At 45.2% G+C, this 16,164-nt stretch overlaps 1 protein-coding gene across 1 annotated transcript in view; it reads right to left on the bottom strand.

Annotated features, from left to right (window-relative positions):
• Window positions 1-16,164, bottom strand: part of SLC44A4 (solute carrier family 44 member 4) — a 65,748-nt gene that overhangs the window by 32,716 nt on the left and 16,868 nt on the right. The window contains exons 2-7 of the mRNA XM_063431482.1: window positions 14,479-14,527; window positions 14,319-14,392; window positions 2,636-2,714; window positions 2,408-2,507; window positions 1,584-1,676; window positions 209-269 (exon numbers count right to left, since the gene is read on the bottom strand). Of these exons, the coding sequence (XP_063287552.1) occupies window positions 209-269; window positions 1,584-1,676; window positions 2,408-2,507; window positions 2,636-2,714; window positions 14,319-14,392; window positions 14,479-14,527 (456 nt within the window). The remainder of the gene's footprint in view (window positions 1-208; window positions 270-1,583; window positions 1,677-2,407; window positions 2,508-2,635; window positions 2,715-14,318; window positions 14,393-14,478; window positions 14,528-16,164) is intronic.

Here is a 16,164-nt window from a genome sequence, read left to right as displayed (position 1 = left end):
AAATGCAATTGATGAAAAAGAAAATAAAGATATCAGGAAATCACTCTTAATAAATAAATAAATAAATAAATACATACATGTATATATCGGCAGTATTACATATTAAACGTAGCTCACAATTACTTTTGTGCTCACATGATGTGATCAATGTGTACAGGTGATGTACGTACAATGATGGAGATACTAATAATTATATCACAATACTCACAGGGAGTAGAGGGAACAAGAAATGCCGGACATTTTTCCTGATTAATCAGTTCAAATATATTCTGCAAGAAAGAAGAAAATTCAAGAAAAAACATTTATCTATCACCATGCTTAACATATTTTATTGCACACACAGCGTAATTACCACAAGCACAAATTACCCCTGCAAGTTTCCTTTTTTTGTGTGATAATTTTTGTGGAATAGTCAATGTTTTGTACGCATACTGAATGCAAAGAGATCTAGATTTTCACTTCAGTTTTTTAATATATTCCCATATGTTGGGATGGATCAGTGGAGCTTCCAACCATAGATAACTTAAAGGATCACTGAAGTCACCCAGATCACTACATCTCAGTGAAGTGGCCCTGTAATTTTAACCCTTTAAAGTTTATATTGCAGGGATAAAGGGACACTGTAGGCACCCAGACCACTTCAGCTCATTGAAGAGGTCTGGGTGCAGTGCCCCAGGTCCCTTAGCCCTGAAAAAGGTAATTATTGTAGTTTTCAAGAAAAACAGCCACTAGAGGGACTTCTGGGCTGGTAGACGACTTTCGGTTGCCTAACAGACGCTGGAGACCTCCTCACGCCATTCCAGCGTCACCCGAATCCCACTGGAAAGCATTGTATAATGCTTTCCTATAGGGAAATCCTAATGTGAGCGTGGCAATTGTCGTCAGGGTAGTAGTGAAGGTGGACCCGAGCCAGCGGCAAGGGACACTGGCACTGGACCCAGGTAAGTGACAGAAGGGGTTTTTAACTCCATCTGAATCACGGTGTGTGTGTGTGTGTGTTTGGGTTGGGGGGGGGGGGTCCCCTTGCATGTGGACTTGCATAAAAGCCAGTGTGTGGCCATTACAGTAGAGTTCCTGCTTAACCCTCAAAGTGAAGTGTTGTCTCATTCTTGGGGGGAATTTGACTGTATGCCGATTGCCAGGCGTATTGCTTTTCCTGTTCGGCTGCTTCTAGAATTTGTGTGCCTCTTGTTCGGGAGTTGGTGAATTTGTGCATTTTGCAGTTCGGGAGATTGGTGCTTACAGTAGCTGCCTGTGTATCTGGAAAGGGGGATATCGCCTAAACGTTTATCCTCTTGTGGGCGAAACAGTCCGCAACAACAGGGACTTCCCAACAATTTTCAATACGTCCATGATTTAGATTCAAGGTATCTGTAGATTCAACCCAGTATTCAAGGCACGACAACAGCTCAAGATTAATTAATTTCTGCTGACAAATCCTGGAATCCTGGTGATACTAAAGCAGTGGCTTGAGGACCATTGACCTATCAGATATTGCTGTACAGGACACAATAGATCTCTAGATATCTCTCAGGACATCACAGCACATTATGCTATTCAGACACTGGTTATCAGATACTCACAGTTATTGTTGGATTGGTCCCTGGCAGGCAAAAAGTACTATTAAACTTAAGGGGTGGCCAGTAGAAATCATTTGGACATTCTTTGACACAGATCTGGGTTAAGAAGGAAATAAGCAACAGTAAAAAAAACAAAAAACAAACAATACAACCCCCGCCCCCCACCCCCCCCCCAAAAAAACAACAAAAAAAAAACAACATGGTAATAATTAAAAGACAATAAAACAATACATGGCATTTCTATTTAGTTAGTTAGGGAAATCTCTGATTCCATAAAAAAATAATAAATAGGCATTTAGAAATCATTTAATGAGCGATAAGTGCATGCACCTTATGGTAGATATACTTTGAGCTTGCTTATTTATCATTGATAGAATTATATCTCTTGTATGTGCTTTGTCTTTTCTCAACAAACTTTAGGCAGCACCTAATAAGTGTTACTCAATTCTTTGATTCTATACTATATGTTACTCATGTCAACCAAGCTTGTATATTACAATGTACAAAATGTGCAGTTTTCTCGCATGCCATGACTGTTTTTGTTGAAACGCTTGCATTTGCTCCCATGTCATTGCAAGCCTGTTTGTCATCTTCTGCACAGCAGCAAGAATTAAATAAAACAAGACAAAAAAAACCCCAAAACAAACAATACTATAGCAACATAGAAGAAGATTAAACTAGTATCGTGAGAATGCCAAGATACACAGCAAAGGTATACTCTGATCCATATAGGGCCAGATCGAAATAATGACAGATACACTGGGGTTTTAAAAACCCATATTTGCGGATTACAGAAATTTCCGACATTTTTGTTTCGAATGAAGTACCTGAGTAGTGGGACACTGGAATCCATTCAATGTTGCAGCCAAGACATTCGTTGCAGAGATACACTTCAATAAATTAAAATATAAGACATACGGCTTGTCTCTGGAAAAAGAAAAAAGACCATATTAGGGAAAAGCAAAGCTTAAGGGGAGAAAACAGAGGACATGAGGGGTAAAAAGATGTGTTAGGGTACAAAAAAATAAAGTAGGATGAATGGTGAGTGTACTTACTTATTATCTCCAACCCCGCAGTACATTCCAGTTGAATTTCGGGGATATATAACTTGGCGTGGATCCCCGTACAACCAGGCTGAGAAGAAGTCGAGTAAAACAAGTTAATATATCTTGATATATTCTGCATTGTATTGGGTAAGAGAGAAGTTGGCTACAGACATAACTCAGGATCCCAATTACAATCACAGTCAATTTGTTTGTTTTGTTTAATTTGTGTTTATTCATCAACTTTCAAGACAATTACAGAGCAGTTGCGTTAAAAACAATTAGCATGAGAAGATAAGGAGCTGCAGCAGCCAGGCAGACAGCACAGTGATGCTGTTAGATAAATTGCAATGAGCAGGGGGCGTGGCCTAGCAGCGGAGCGGAATGGCTGCCTAATCTCTGAGCTCCTCCGTACTCGCCCTGCAAATCGCTAGAAAGCTGCCCCAAACGCAAATATGGGGAAACACACTAAGGCTGGGGGTACCCCCAAACCGGCGGCCACCCGCCCACCTGCAATCCAGGCATCGGTCAGGCAATATATGACCACACAGCCGGACCCATCATCCCAGGCCTCCGCTGAGGCCTTCCTGTACTCGGAGGCCTCATCCATGAGCCCGAACTCCCAGGCCGGTGACGCGAGTGGAGAACCCACAGAACACCCGCCGACAGACTGGATGGCCCTGCTGAGAGCACTGCCTACCAGAGCTGACCTGACCCAAGCCACATCAGCCCTCCATGCCTCGATCCGGGCCGACCTTCAACTAATGAGAGCAGACATGCAGGGTATGGCGGACCGCATGGCGCGGCTGGAAGAGGAACAGGACAACCTCACTGTGGCCCACACCACCACAGAGTCCACGCTTCACAGCCACACTACCCACTTGCAAGCCATGGCGCGCCATGTAGAAGATCTCGACAACAGGGGCCGCAGAAATAACCTGCGGATCCGAGGCCTACCTGAAGGCGAAGAACCCTCAACCCGGCTCACTGACACACTTACCATCTTATTTAACGACCTTCTAGGCCGTCCTACGGACACGCCGATTGACTTTGTCCGTGCACACAGGGCACTAAGACCCAGAGGCCCTGAAGGAGCGCCGCCAAGAGATGTAATATGCTGCTTAACTATCTTCTCCCTCAAAGAAGACATACTACAGGCGGCTCGCAATGCGGGATCCATCACCCATGAGGATCGCCCTATCCAGATATTTCCTGATCTTTGCCCGGCCACATTGGGCTACCGCAGGGCCCTGAAACCCCTCACTCGAGCCCTGACGGCTCAGAAGGTGAGATACCGATGGACTTTCCCGACCGGCCTAATTGCTCACACTCCTAACGGCCCCATGCCGGTACGCAACCAACAGGACCTGCAAGATCTCACTACCGAGCTCCAGCTACCACCCTTAAACATGCCTTGGCCGGACCCGCTAGACTTCTACGTTGGCCCGCCGAGGCCGGCACGAGACGACCCGCTGCCACAAAGAAGAACCAGATCCAGAATGGAGACGGCGCGACCAGCCGGCAACACTCGTTGAGTCCCGCGTCCCCCGAGAGACTCTGAGTCCCACAGTTTGAAGTACCTGCCTATGAACTATGACCCGCTGGGGAGCTTCCCATAAGGTATCCCACACACCACACTGAACTGCCGGACTCCCTCTCTTGTTTCACTTTTGGGTGGGGGGCTGAAACGGGGGATTTGACGACTCTGCGGCTCACGCTGTGCCCCGACTACCACTCGGATGGGGAACATCCTTTTCACCAGCTGCGCTGCCATGGAGGGATTGACATTGCTACACCACCAACCACGAGCCGCAGAGACGTGGAGACTCGGTGCCACCGACATTTTGTGACTACCAGTAACGGAGATATAGGGTCTTTTTCGGAGGGCCCAACCTCCCCCTTTATTGAAGTAGATGGGTATATACCATGAGGAAGGGTAGGCAGGAAGGGGTCACAGCCACCACACACACGCCTGCCGCTAGAGCTCAAGGCCACATCACGACACGCCACACAACCTGACACGCCATGATGCACACACACACACACTCACGACTCACAAGGCTCGAAGCCTGGTCCATACGACACACATAATCTTTAAGATACCCCACTCACAAGATCACGGATAACCTAGGGGCTAGAGTATATTTTTGGGGCGGGGCGGGTAGGGGGTAGTCAGAGAGGCCTTCCACGTGGGAGTTTTTCTTTTTTCGTTGTCACCGCTATAGGTGACCCCACGGGGAAACACCTCGTTTCCTTTCTCTTTTTTATCCTTTCCTCTCACCTCTCTGAACCGGGACCCCGGAGAGGGACCGGGTATATCCGAGAGGCATTTAGTAACCAGTAGGCCACGTTCCCACCTGGTCGGGGTGTCTGGAAGAAAGGCAAGGGGACTCGACCGCACCGCTAGTACGGACGGGACGACTCCACCTCGGCCTACACCCGAGCCATTACTTTGTATATTGTTGTCAATTGTTTATTGTTTACTTATTGTTTACATAGTGTTTATTTTATTTTGTCTCTGTACCTACTCCTAGGCACTCAAGGTCCGGCTGCGGTGCCCGCGTGGGGACTCGAGAAGGGGCCTCATCGAGGACCACCCGTCCAGGTAACACCCTTTCCCTGTACCTCCGACACGCTCCTCCCCTGAACCCACCCAACACCGGAGTAGTACTGCAACCCGTAGGCCCACCACTTATCTGCCCACACCACCCCTCCCGGAGTGGTCCACAGGAACTCCGGCATGCAGACCCCGAAACCGCTAGCCAGAGCAGACATCAACATTATCTCTATTAATGCCAAGGGCCTTAACCAACCCGAGAAACGATCACAAGCGCTCCGCCACTTTCACAGCCAAAGAGCCCACATAGTATTCATACAGGAGACGCATTTCAAGGAAGGTCTGACACCTAGAATGACTGACAAAAGGTTCGCCCAATGCTATCTCAGCAACAACCCCTTAGGGAAATCCAAAGGCACGGCCATCCTCCTTCATAAATCCCTACATTTCACTCCCACAGCTACCCTGAAAGATGACTGGGGAAGGTATATATGCATTAAGGGAACGATAGCTGACCGTACGTACACGCTAGCAAACCTGTATGCTCCTAACACCGCGCAACACCGCTTTATAACTAAATCACTGAAAGCCATCATGGCCTTTACGGAGGGTTGTCTGATCATGGGAGGAGACCTTAATGTGGCCCTACAACCGAGCCTAGACACCTCTACGGGCACCTCGACGATACCCAGACATGTGTTGACTACTATCAACAAAACCCTTAGAGACCAACGCCTGACCGACTGTTGGAGAGCGACACACCCTGACGACAGAGACTTCACCTTTTATTCTAATCCGAACAAGACGTACTCCAGACTGGACTACTTTTTCCTACAACACTACTACCTGACAGATGTTAAGTCTGTGACGATCGGAACCGCGACATGGTCAGACCACGCACCACTCACCATGACGCTGACGTCTCCCCTCTATAAGCCGACGTGCAGCAACTGGCGACTGAACGAAGCCCTACTTAACGACCTAACAGTAACCACGGAATCCCGAACCACACTTACTCAATACTTCACTGACAATGTTACCCCAGATGTGACACCCCTCTGCGTGTGGGAGGCCCACAAATGCGTTATACGAGGCTACTTCATAGCTAAAAGCGCAGCCATGAAAAAAGCAAAGGCTGCCAGACTGGAGACCATAATCACGGAGATACAGGTGGTGGAAGCCAGACACAAACTTACACGGCTCCAGAGCGATGGTGCCAAGCTACTGACACTACGCAGGGAACTGGCATCCATCATGAATGCCTACCACCAAAGGGCACACCTGCGCACCAAAGCCTTCTTTCACACACACGCCAACAAATGCGGGACCTTGCTGGCCCGTATGATTGCCAAAAAGAGAGCAGAATCCTACATACCTAAAATTCGAGACAAAGACGGACGACTGAAACAACTCCCGGGAGACATGGCGGAGGCTATACGGGAATACTATGCGGAGCTTTATGCCATACACCCCGACAGGGAACCACCGCGCCAAGGTGACGCCTCACCAGAGACTAGACAATACCTACACACACGCATACATAACCGACTTCCCAGGGAAGCTACGAATGCACTTGACGAACCGATCACACCTCGCGAGCTAGCCTGGGCCATAAAAGAGTCGAAATTGGGCAAATGCCCGGGCCCTGACGGTCTCCCCTCTAGATACTATAAAAAATTTGCCGACGTATTATCCCCACATCTCCTGACTGCCCTTAACACCTTACGTGACGGAGCCAGCCTACCTACGCAGACTCTAGAGGCCAACATCTCCCTAATCCCAAAGGAAGGTAAAAACCCGGAACTCTGTGCAAGCTACAGACCTATCTCCCTACTAAATTGTGACCTTAAACTCTTCACAAAAATACTGGCCCGCAGACTACAAAACTACCTCCCTGATCTCATACATAGGGACCAGGCAGGGTTCACGCCCCAGAGAGAAGCAAGAGACAACACTATCAGGACACTAGATCTCATCCACAGGGCACAAGACGGTCGGGAAGGCCTCCTCTTGCTCTCCACGGACGCGGAGAAGGCCTTCGACCGCATAGATTGGGGCTACATGCTGGCGGTATTGGAAGCGATAGGTCTGGGCCCGCACATGATGAGCTGGATACGAGCACTGTACTCTAAACCCACAGCAAGGGTATGCGTGAACGGGTTGTTCACAAACCCGTTCCCCATCCGGAACGGCACAAGACAGGGATGCCCCTTGTCCCCATTGCTGTTTGTACTGGCGCTGGAGCCCTTTCTTAACTCTGTCCGGGACAACCAAGCCATAAGTGGGATACAAATAGGACGGACGAGACACGTAGTGGCTGCCTTTGCAGATGACCTGCTGTTTTATGTCACCCGGCCTGAAACATCAATGCCAGCAATCATGGCAGAGTTCCAGCTCTACGGCCAATTATCGAATTTCAAGGTTAACCTCGCCAAATCTTCGGTTCTGAATGTCTCGATCCCTCCCAATAGAGTTGAAGCCCTGAAACACACGCTCCCATTCCAATGGTCTGACACTACTATAAGATACTTAGGCACCTCCATACCAAGAGACCTGTCACAAATATACACCGCTAATTTTCAACCCCTCCTAACCACAATGCGCAGAGACCTGGAGGAATGGACCAAAGTCCGTCTCTCCTGGTTTGGACGCATTGGAGTGTTAAAAATGAACATTCTACCCAGGCTGCTCTACTTGTTCCAGACACTACCAATCCACATACCTGAGGCATACTTCTCAACACTGCGCTCCATGGCACTCAGATTCACATGGCACAACCTACAGGCACGGGTCAAACACGACACTCTCACTTTACCAAAACGGAAGGGCGGCCTGGCCCTCCCAGACTTCCAGGTCTATTACAAAGCAACCCATCTCCAGAGGGTGATGGAATGGTCCAAATCGGAGGTCCACAAGTTATGGAAAGAAATAGAGTCAGACCAAATATCAAGACCAATAGGGCTCCTACCGTGGCTAGACCACCACCAGGGCAGACAGCTGGCTAACCCACACCCGCTAATTAGAGCGACCTTAATGGTTTGGCATAAAGTGGGGACACCCTCCTCCCTCACCACGCCCATTTCACCACTCTTACCCCTGACACATAATGACGCCTTCCCACCTGGACTGGACGCAGGCCCGTTCCAACAAATGTTAGGAAACTCGCTACCTAGACTCTGCCACGCTACCACCAATGGCACGATACGGACTCTTGAGTCCCTGATGCCCGTAGAGAGACCGACGTTCATGGTACAGTTCAGGTACAAACAACTATCCGCCTACCTACTAACAATCACCAAAGACATCCATGCTCACAGGACGCTCACGGACTTTGAAAGGCTCTGCCATGACCCAAGCCCACTGGCCAGGGGACTGTCCACTCTTTACAACCTCCTCATGGACGCAAGGAGACTTCCCCCACCGAGCTTCATGAGTAAATGGGAAACCGACCTGGGAATTACACTCTTGCCAGCCCAATGGGAAAAGATCTGTACCCTGTCCCTTCACTGTTCAACATCCAGTAGCACACAAGAAACGGCCTATAAAGTACTGTCTCGCTGGTACCGCACGCCATTGGTCACCCACTCCTACGATCCAACCGCCACCAACAACTGTTGGAGATGTGAGAAAGCCCTAGGCACTCTCTTCCATATCTGGTGGACATGCCCCTTGATAAGACCCTACTGGGCAGCGATCCACACGATCATCACCAAATTTTCTGATACTCCCCCCCACTTAGACCCAGCAGCCTTCCTCCTACACCACACCTCCACCCGTAGCTCAGCTTACAAAAAATCCCTAACGATCAGGATTTTAAACACAGCCAAGAGCCTCATTCCCCTATACTGGAAACAAAAGACCCCACCACCTGTGTCGGCCTGGTTTAAGCGCATGGAAGAGCTCAGGGCGCTAGAGGAACTCACCTCACACGCAGAGGGGAGGGAACAGTCGTATATGACGACCTGGACACACTGGATACTGACCACGACGAAACCCGACTTCCAGACACTTATCACAGACTGAGTAGACACCAATGGGAACATGACCCGAGACAATGGGTAGGGGTGACAAGGAATGACCGAAAAGACAGCGCACGTCACACATGAAGCTACCACTGACAGAAGTTAACACGACAATTCTAGCCCTGACAGAGACGAAGGACCACACAAACCTATAGGGCAGGGAGGACGCTCTCTCAAACGCTGAGGAATCCCCCCCCCCAATTTTTTCTCCCATCCCTCCCCCCCCCCCCCCACCCCCCTTCCCGGGTGGACCTGCGGGCCACGCAGCCGGACCAGGATACAGCAGACTTCAGGTATGCCATTGAAAGCTTAACTACACATGTTTCGACCTGGAAACCTGAGCGTTTCCCTGCTTTATTATACCGACACTTCAGATTCGCTAACATTGTGCTCCATAACTTGTATCTGCCATTTGTTGGAAACCTGCGTGTTTCACTGAACCACACTTGAGACGTTTACTTTTATTGTTGTTTGCAAATTTATTCTTGAAAATCTGAATAAAACTTAATTCACAAAAAAAAAAAACAATTAGCATGTTGCATGTCACATCGCATCTAACACACAGTGGGAATGTGTTTCAAATTGTAAACAGGCACGTTAAGGGCTAGCATTAGTCTTTGGGTGACTGATCCCATAATGAGCATGAGATAATAAACAATAATGATACAAAAATCAAAATAAAGAGAAACCGTCACAGAATAACAGTAATATAAACTACTGCTTTATAACAGTATAACATGACCAAAGGGTATATGGTAGACGGAGCATGTTCGGTAGTAACATGTTTGTGGGTGTGAAGTGATTGGCTTAGCCCAATGCCAGGTGTGCCCTGTGTGAGATTTGGGGGATTGTGCTTTATTAAATGTGTATAACACATCGGCAACTATGGCTGCGGGTTCTTTGTGAGTAAGCCAGACTGGTGAGGGATGAAGGACTCCTGAGACCTAATAGGGACAATAGAGAACGGGCTACAGGGGGTTGAAGTGAGTAGCTACAATTAAGGTTATGCAGTAGGTTACACTTTTACAAGAACCCTTTATTGCCCCTTACAGGAAGGAGTTTGAAGATCTTTTTTGTATGGTTTGATTTGTGTGGTGTATTGGATAGAATAGAGTAAGGCTTATGGTTAATATGATACAGTTAATCAGCTTCCGTCATAACCACCTCCAAGGACATAATTACATAAACATTCAAACAAGACAAGAATAAATAATATTTTATAAGAATAATGTATAATAAGGGGAAGGACTGGATGAAGAAAGCAAAAGAATATGAGAGGGTTTATTTGTAAAAGCCTAGTATTAACTGCGAGATTTTGAATTTTATTTTATATGGTTTACTTTAAAGGACACTTTAAAGCAGGGCTGCCCAACAGGTAGATCCCCAGATGTTGTGGAACTAAAGGAATGCAAAGCATCATGGGAGTTGTAGTTCCACAACATCTGAGGATCTACCTGTTGGGCAGCCCTGCTTTAAAGTAACAAATAATGCTTAATGTAGTGGTTCTGGTGAGCATAGTCAGTCCCTGCAGGCATTTTAATGTAAACACTGCCTTTTCAAAGAAAAGGCAATTATTACATTACTGTCCAGGGGCACCTCCAGGGACCATCAGACGGTTGGGTCTTCCTGGGTCAGTGCTGCAGCTGTCCACGATCCCTGTAAATCCAAATAATAATACCAATAATAGGAGTATATAACTGTATTGCATTCTCCTACTACCCACTTAACTAATCTAACTGTATTACACATTCCACGTATTAGTTAGCCATACACATTCCACGTTCTATATACTTCAACTATGGTGAATGTAGAATCGGCATCACTGTTCTCTGAGACACACCTGCGCAAAGTCCACCTTTCAGTTTGTGGTTATAGCTCCTTCCAATACTTATCATTGTTCGGGAGGATCTAAGAGTTCCAAGGCTTTCTGAACCTGCCTGCTGCCTCACAGAGGCTGCAGGTTAATCCTAGGGGGACTGCAAATTGTTGGGAACTTTACTTCATATTGGACCAGTTTGGGAGATCAAATGGTCTCCCATGATTGCCTGACAGCAGTTAGTGTTACAATGGAGCAAGTCATCTGCCGTCTCCAAAGAAAACAAACAGTTTTCATTGCTCCCCTTATAGTCCTGTGAAATGTAAAGAGTCTGAGTGATAAGTATGAAATACAAAACAATATCCAGTCACTTTGTCTCAGTCGGGAGTGCAGGAAAGTAAGCTATGAGCAAGGAGAAGGCAGAGATAACTTGCTCCCTTCACCGGTTATCTTTTCCCAAAGCCTGAAATTCTGGCAATCAGAAGGGAGGCTGAAAATAAGAAAATAAAAAATCCAACATGGAGAGGAATGTGGAGGGAGACAGACTGGAAGAACAAGGACAAACAAAAAGCAAGAAAAAAATGGAAGAGCCTGCACGGAAAGATGAGCGTATGGAAGCTGGGAAGAGTGATGGACAGAAAGCGAGATAGCATGATAACTATCGATAATGTATTCAGACACCCTGACATGGTTTTATCACATTAGATAAGATTTAGCTTAATTAATAACACGTTGTAATCTATTGGGGATCATGGGTGATTGTGAATTCTGGGAGTTCCGTGTTTAGGCGTTGTGTAGCAAGATGATCAGATTGTAAATGCAGCCATCTCGCTGTTTAGTGACTATTTATAGATGTGAACAGTCTCGCTATTTGACCAGTATTTGCTTACACAAGCTTATTGCGAAAGTCATATTATGGCTGTTCAGAGATAAAGCAGTCACTTTTTTTCCTCTTCGAGGTAAAACCGACAAAGAAAAAATATTAACTCAAACCATTGTGTACATTCTGTTACTCACCAAATGTTTCCATAATAACACAAAGTTAAAAAAGGTCCACCTGCAAACGCATTGGATTGGGAGTTCTCATAACACAGATTACAAATCAAAGCTTTACGTTATTGGCAGGAGAAAGGTTTACCTAAATTGGCTAAAAGGGCAGAATGTTCATGTGGGGAGGGAGAACAATGAAAAAAGGAATCAACGTGGAAAATCAATGGGATGAAGGAAGAATAGAGGATTGTTAATGGGGAGATCGAACGAATAGAGTACAGGACCACAATGCAAAAAATGCTAGAGACCTGGGGATTGAGGAGACAGAAGTTAAGACACCAGGGAAATGGTGGGACTACAGATAACAGAACTGGAAACTTTAATTAAGGATCCTATCGATAGACAGTAGAAGACCTGAGGCTAAAGAGTAAAAGATCTAGGCATGGACTGGAGAAGACAAGGCACATTAGCGAAAGAGAAAGTGGGCCAAGTGGATGAAACAATGGAACTTGTCTTAGATGCAAAAGACGTTCAGACAGAAATAGACCTTGACATTGAAGGGACAAGACAGAGAAGATTCAGCCTGAGAGGCAAAGGAAACAAAAACTCCAAGTGTTATCATATGGCTGGCCCCAATTTACCTTATGTGATTATGTGTATATACAGATGTCGTACACGCAGTAGCACTAGCAGAGGTTACAAAGCAGAAAAATTTGATCTGCACGTTAATTACTAAAGTGAGAAGCCAAGGTGAATTCAAAGTGAATTTAAATTTGAGGGCAGAGTAGTTGAACGGAAAGCATAGCTGAATTTCTGCGGTTCTGCTATTTTGACCTTGAATTTGGAATTCACATTGGATTTTCCCTTTAGTAAATAACCCTGTTCTAATCTCTCCCTAATCAACCATTCCATGACATGTTGTAACATTTACAATAAATGTAAATGAAGATCAGACTGTGAGACAGTTACTGACCGCCACTAGCCTGCTGGTGGCATTTACTTAAATCTGATCATCCCGCTACATGACACTAATACAGAGCACACAGGATTTGCATTCACTTGTAATCCCTGCCAGTAGATCACGTTACCTTTGCTGTGAATCACCTGTCACACGCTATGAATTGTCATTGATTTAAGATAAATCTTATCTAAGGTGATAAAACAGGTCAGTGAGGCTCTCTATAGATTATCTCTAAGATTTTCTCATCTTGAATTAAGGAATTGACACGATTGATAAGATAGCAGAGTGTCCGTTATCAGAGGCTACTGTCTGATGAGTCCATATGTGAGGATATCACTATAGAAATGAAGAACACAGGAATGTTAACTAAAGGATAACACATTATCTATGTAATACAGTAGTTGGAGTAAAGTGTTCTGGATCAGTCTAGGAAGCAGAACCTTGGCTTCTAGAACAGGGGCTGTCCGACCTTGGCCCTTTACATCAGCTATTCTACCATTTCCATCATTCATTACCAGTCCACTGACACAGAATTACTGGACAAAAGTCTGAGGATGACACTCCTATTCTATGAGAACGACCTGTAAAACCGATTCATTTTCAACCATAAAAAAGAAATGTATTCTTAAATGGCACTTCACACAGGTAGTTTATTTTATTACAGGTGTATTATGCCCCTCTCGTGGGACCTCCAGTACAATGGGTACAGTGTAAAGGAATAGTACGAAATGAGATACTCTTGTTCAGTGCTAGTTACACTATTCAGAACGGTATTTAACACCCAGTGAAACATAAAACACCACACAAAACACTTCAATAGCTTAGGAAATGTTTGAACCCTAGCTGGGTTTAACCAGGTTGTCAGAGTTGAAACTCAATATGAACATTTGTTAAATGAAATGCACGTTCATATTGAGTATTGTGACCTTTCTTAATGCTAATCGTCATGGATTTAGCCATTTAAATCCTTCTCTCCTAGTGTCAAAGCACACACTGACCCCTGAGGCTTAACTCACTAACCCATAACTCCTATCCAACCCAATCCATGCATACACCCCATCTGCAAAATTATCTACCCCTTAATTTCCACAACAGACTAATAAATAGAGTAACACAAAACAGACTGGCGGTATCTATATTTAGAGAGGAGCAGAAACGATCTTACATCCCAAGGCTGTTTAAAATCATTCCATCCGCTAATCATTTCTACAATTTGCCCGCCCACTGTACAGAGTTAAAGAACAGGTTTGTGCTTTCTGTGTAATGAAAGGAAGTCACACTTTTTACAGATACGCCCCCTGTAGGTATTGGTGTGAAATGCACTTGGGTGGCATAAATCAGATTCTTACCCATTATTCCAACTACAAAATATCCCCCAATAAAAGCCATGAAGAGGATACAGCATATGATGTCCGTGCAGCTCCTGGAAAGAGAGAAGGACACTGACATTTAGCAAGAAGCATAGCAGACAAAGACAAGAGCAGACATTTAAACGTCCAACTCACTCACCGAGACTTGATGGGACCCTTGAAGGTAGGATCATGTTTGGAAGGTTCTCCTGTTGGAAGAAGAAAGCAAAATGAGAGACAGGGATTATATAATGTTTAAAGCCCATCTTCCACCTAAACAGGAATGCTGGGCAGGGTTTCTGAATTCTGAGATCATATAAATGGGATAATAATTTAACAATGGTTTGTGGAATTAGTTGAATAAGGTATAGAACTCCTCAGATCTTTTTAAGCAACCCTCTAGGGCTTCTCTTTCTTCAGATGATCCAGCAGCCTTAGTTTCCCCAAGTCCATAACTATAAGAGCAACATTTTCATTACTGTAATAAGCACTAACTTCATCTCCAACTTATTTCCACCTCCCATTATAATTGTAGTCTTTCTCCCCAATTATTACTTCTCTCTCCATTGTATCTACTTTCACCTGGCTCATTCTGTCCCTAATGCCCCACTTTCAATTCATCGTATACATCCTTCTTTTCTTTATCCTTTCTGTCTCTAATACCCTCAATTATTTATCCAGCCTGCTTCTTGTACCCCTCATTTCTTTATCCAGTCAGTCTCTTGTATGTCTCATTTGTTTATCCTGTCTGTCTCTTGTCCCCCTAATTTCTTTAAACCGTCTGTCTCTTGTCCCCCTCATGTCTTTAAACCGTCTGTCTCTCATATCTTTATAACGCCCGTTCTCTATGCCTCTCTATTCCACAGTCTAGTCTTTCCACATCACACATATACAATTCCCCACTTTATGTCATCTCCCCATTTAAACACGATCATTTTCACCTTCAGAAATTTCCCTTTACCCATGTCATTAATAACAGTACATGCTTGTTTCTTCCTGATTCCTCTATTATGAGTCCTGGCTATCTGTGTTTTATGTGGATAATTACAGGTCCTATCTGCCTGTTATCAGTTAATTACAGGAGGAAATTTCACTCCTAACCTTGAGCACTGTTGACCTGAATAAACTGTGGTGTGGGTTATTTGTTAATGTTTTAGCATTTGATCAAACCATGAGTGTAAACAACTGGGCCTACGGATCAAACACAGACACCCTTCATTTCATCTGAATATTAAAACCGGGCAAAATGACACTGTTATCGTCCCCCAGCACTCCTGCTCATTAAACTTCAGGGCCACTTTCATGTTTAGATCTTTTCCTGCCCACAAACCCCACCTGACAAGCAGAATGAACCATGGGAAACTTGATATAAGATACACAAAGATATGAGTTATTTCAGGGTGATGCAAACAGAATGCTCTGTATACAGAGGGTGTGGTAGGTCTTGTATTACGTTCACAGAACATACGCAGGAGAAATGAATTGCCTTCGTTAGCTGAATTGTGCCGTTTCTTTAAACCCTCTGTGAATGTACTTTTCATTGCTGCATTCCTTTAAATGATATGTTCATCGATTCCCAAAACTAAATTCATTGATTCCCAATACTAGATACAACCAGCATGTAACATCACTCATTAATAAGGTCCTAACTGCATTACTGCAACCCTGGACCCCCAAATCCTTCTCTATGTCTTGTCTGACACTATCATAATCTTTAATAAAATCAAATAAAGCAATGCATGTATCCCCTCTACATGTCCCGTTGGCTCACATTAATCCGATTAGCCTACATTTATACCTCCACCTCTCCCTTGGTTATATTTACTGCCGTCTCTACCTTTATTAC

Source organism: Pelobates fuscus, chromosome 9 (genome assembly GCF_036172605.1).
Source record: "Pelobates fuscus isolate aPelFus1 chromosome 9, aPelFus1.pri, whole genome shotgun sequence".
NCBI lineage: Eukaryota > Metazoa > Chordata > Amphibia > Anura > Pelobatidae > Pelobates > Pelobates fuscus.
This window is presented reverse-complemented; position numbering and strand designations above follow the sequence as displayed.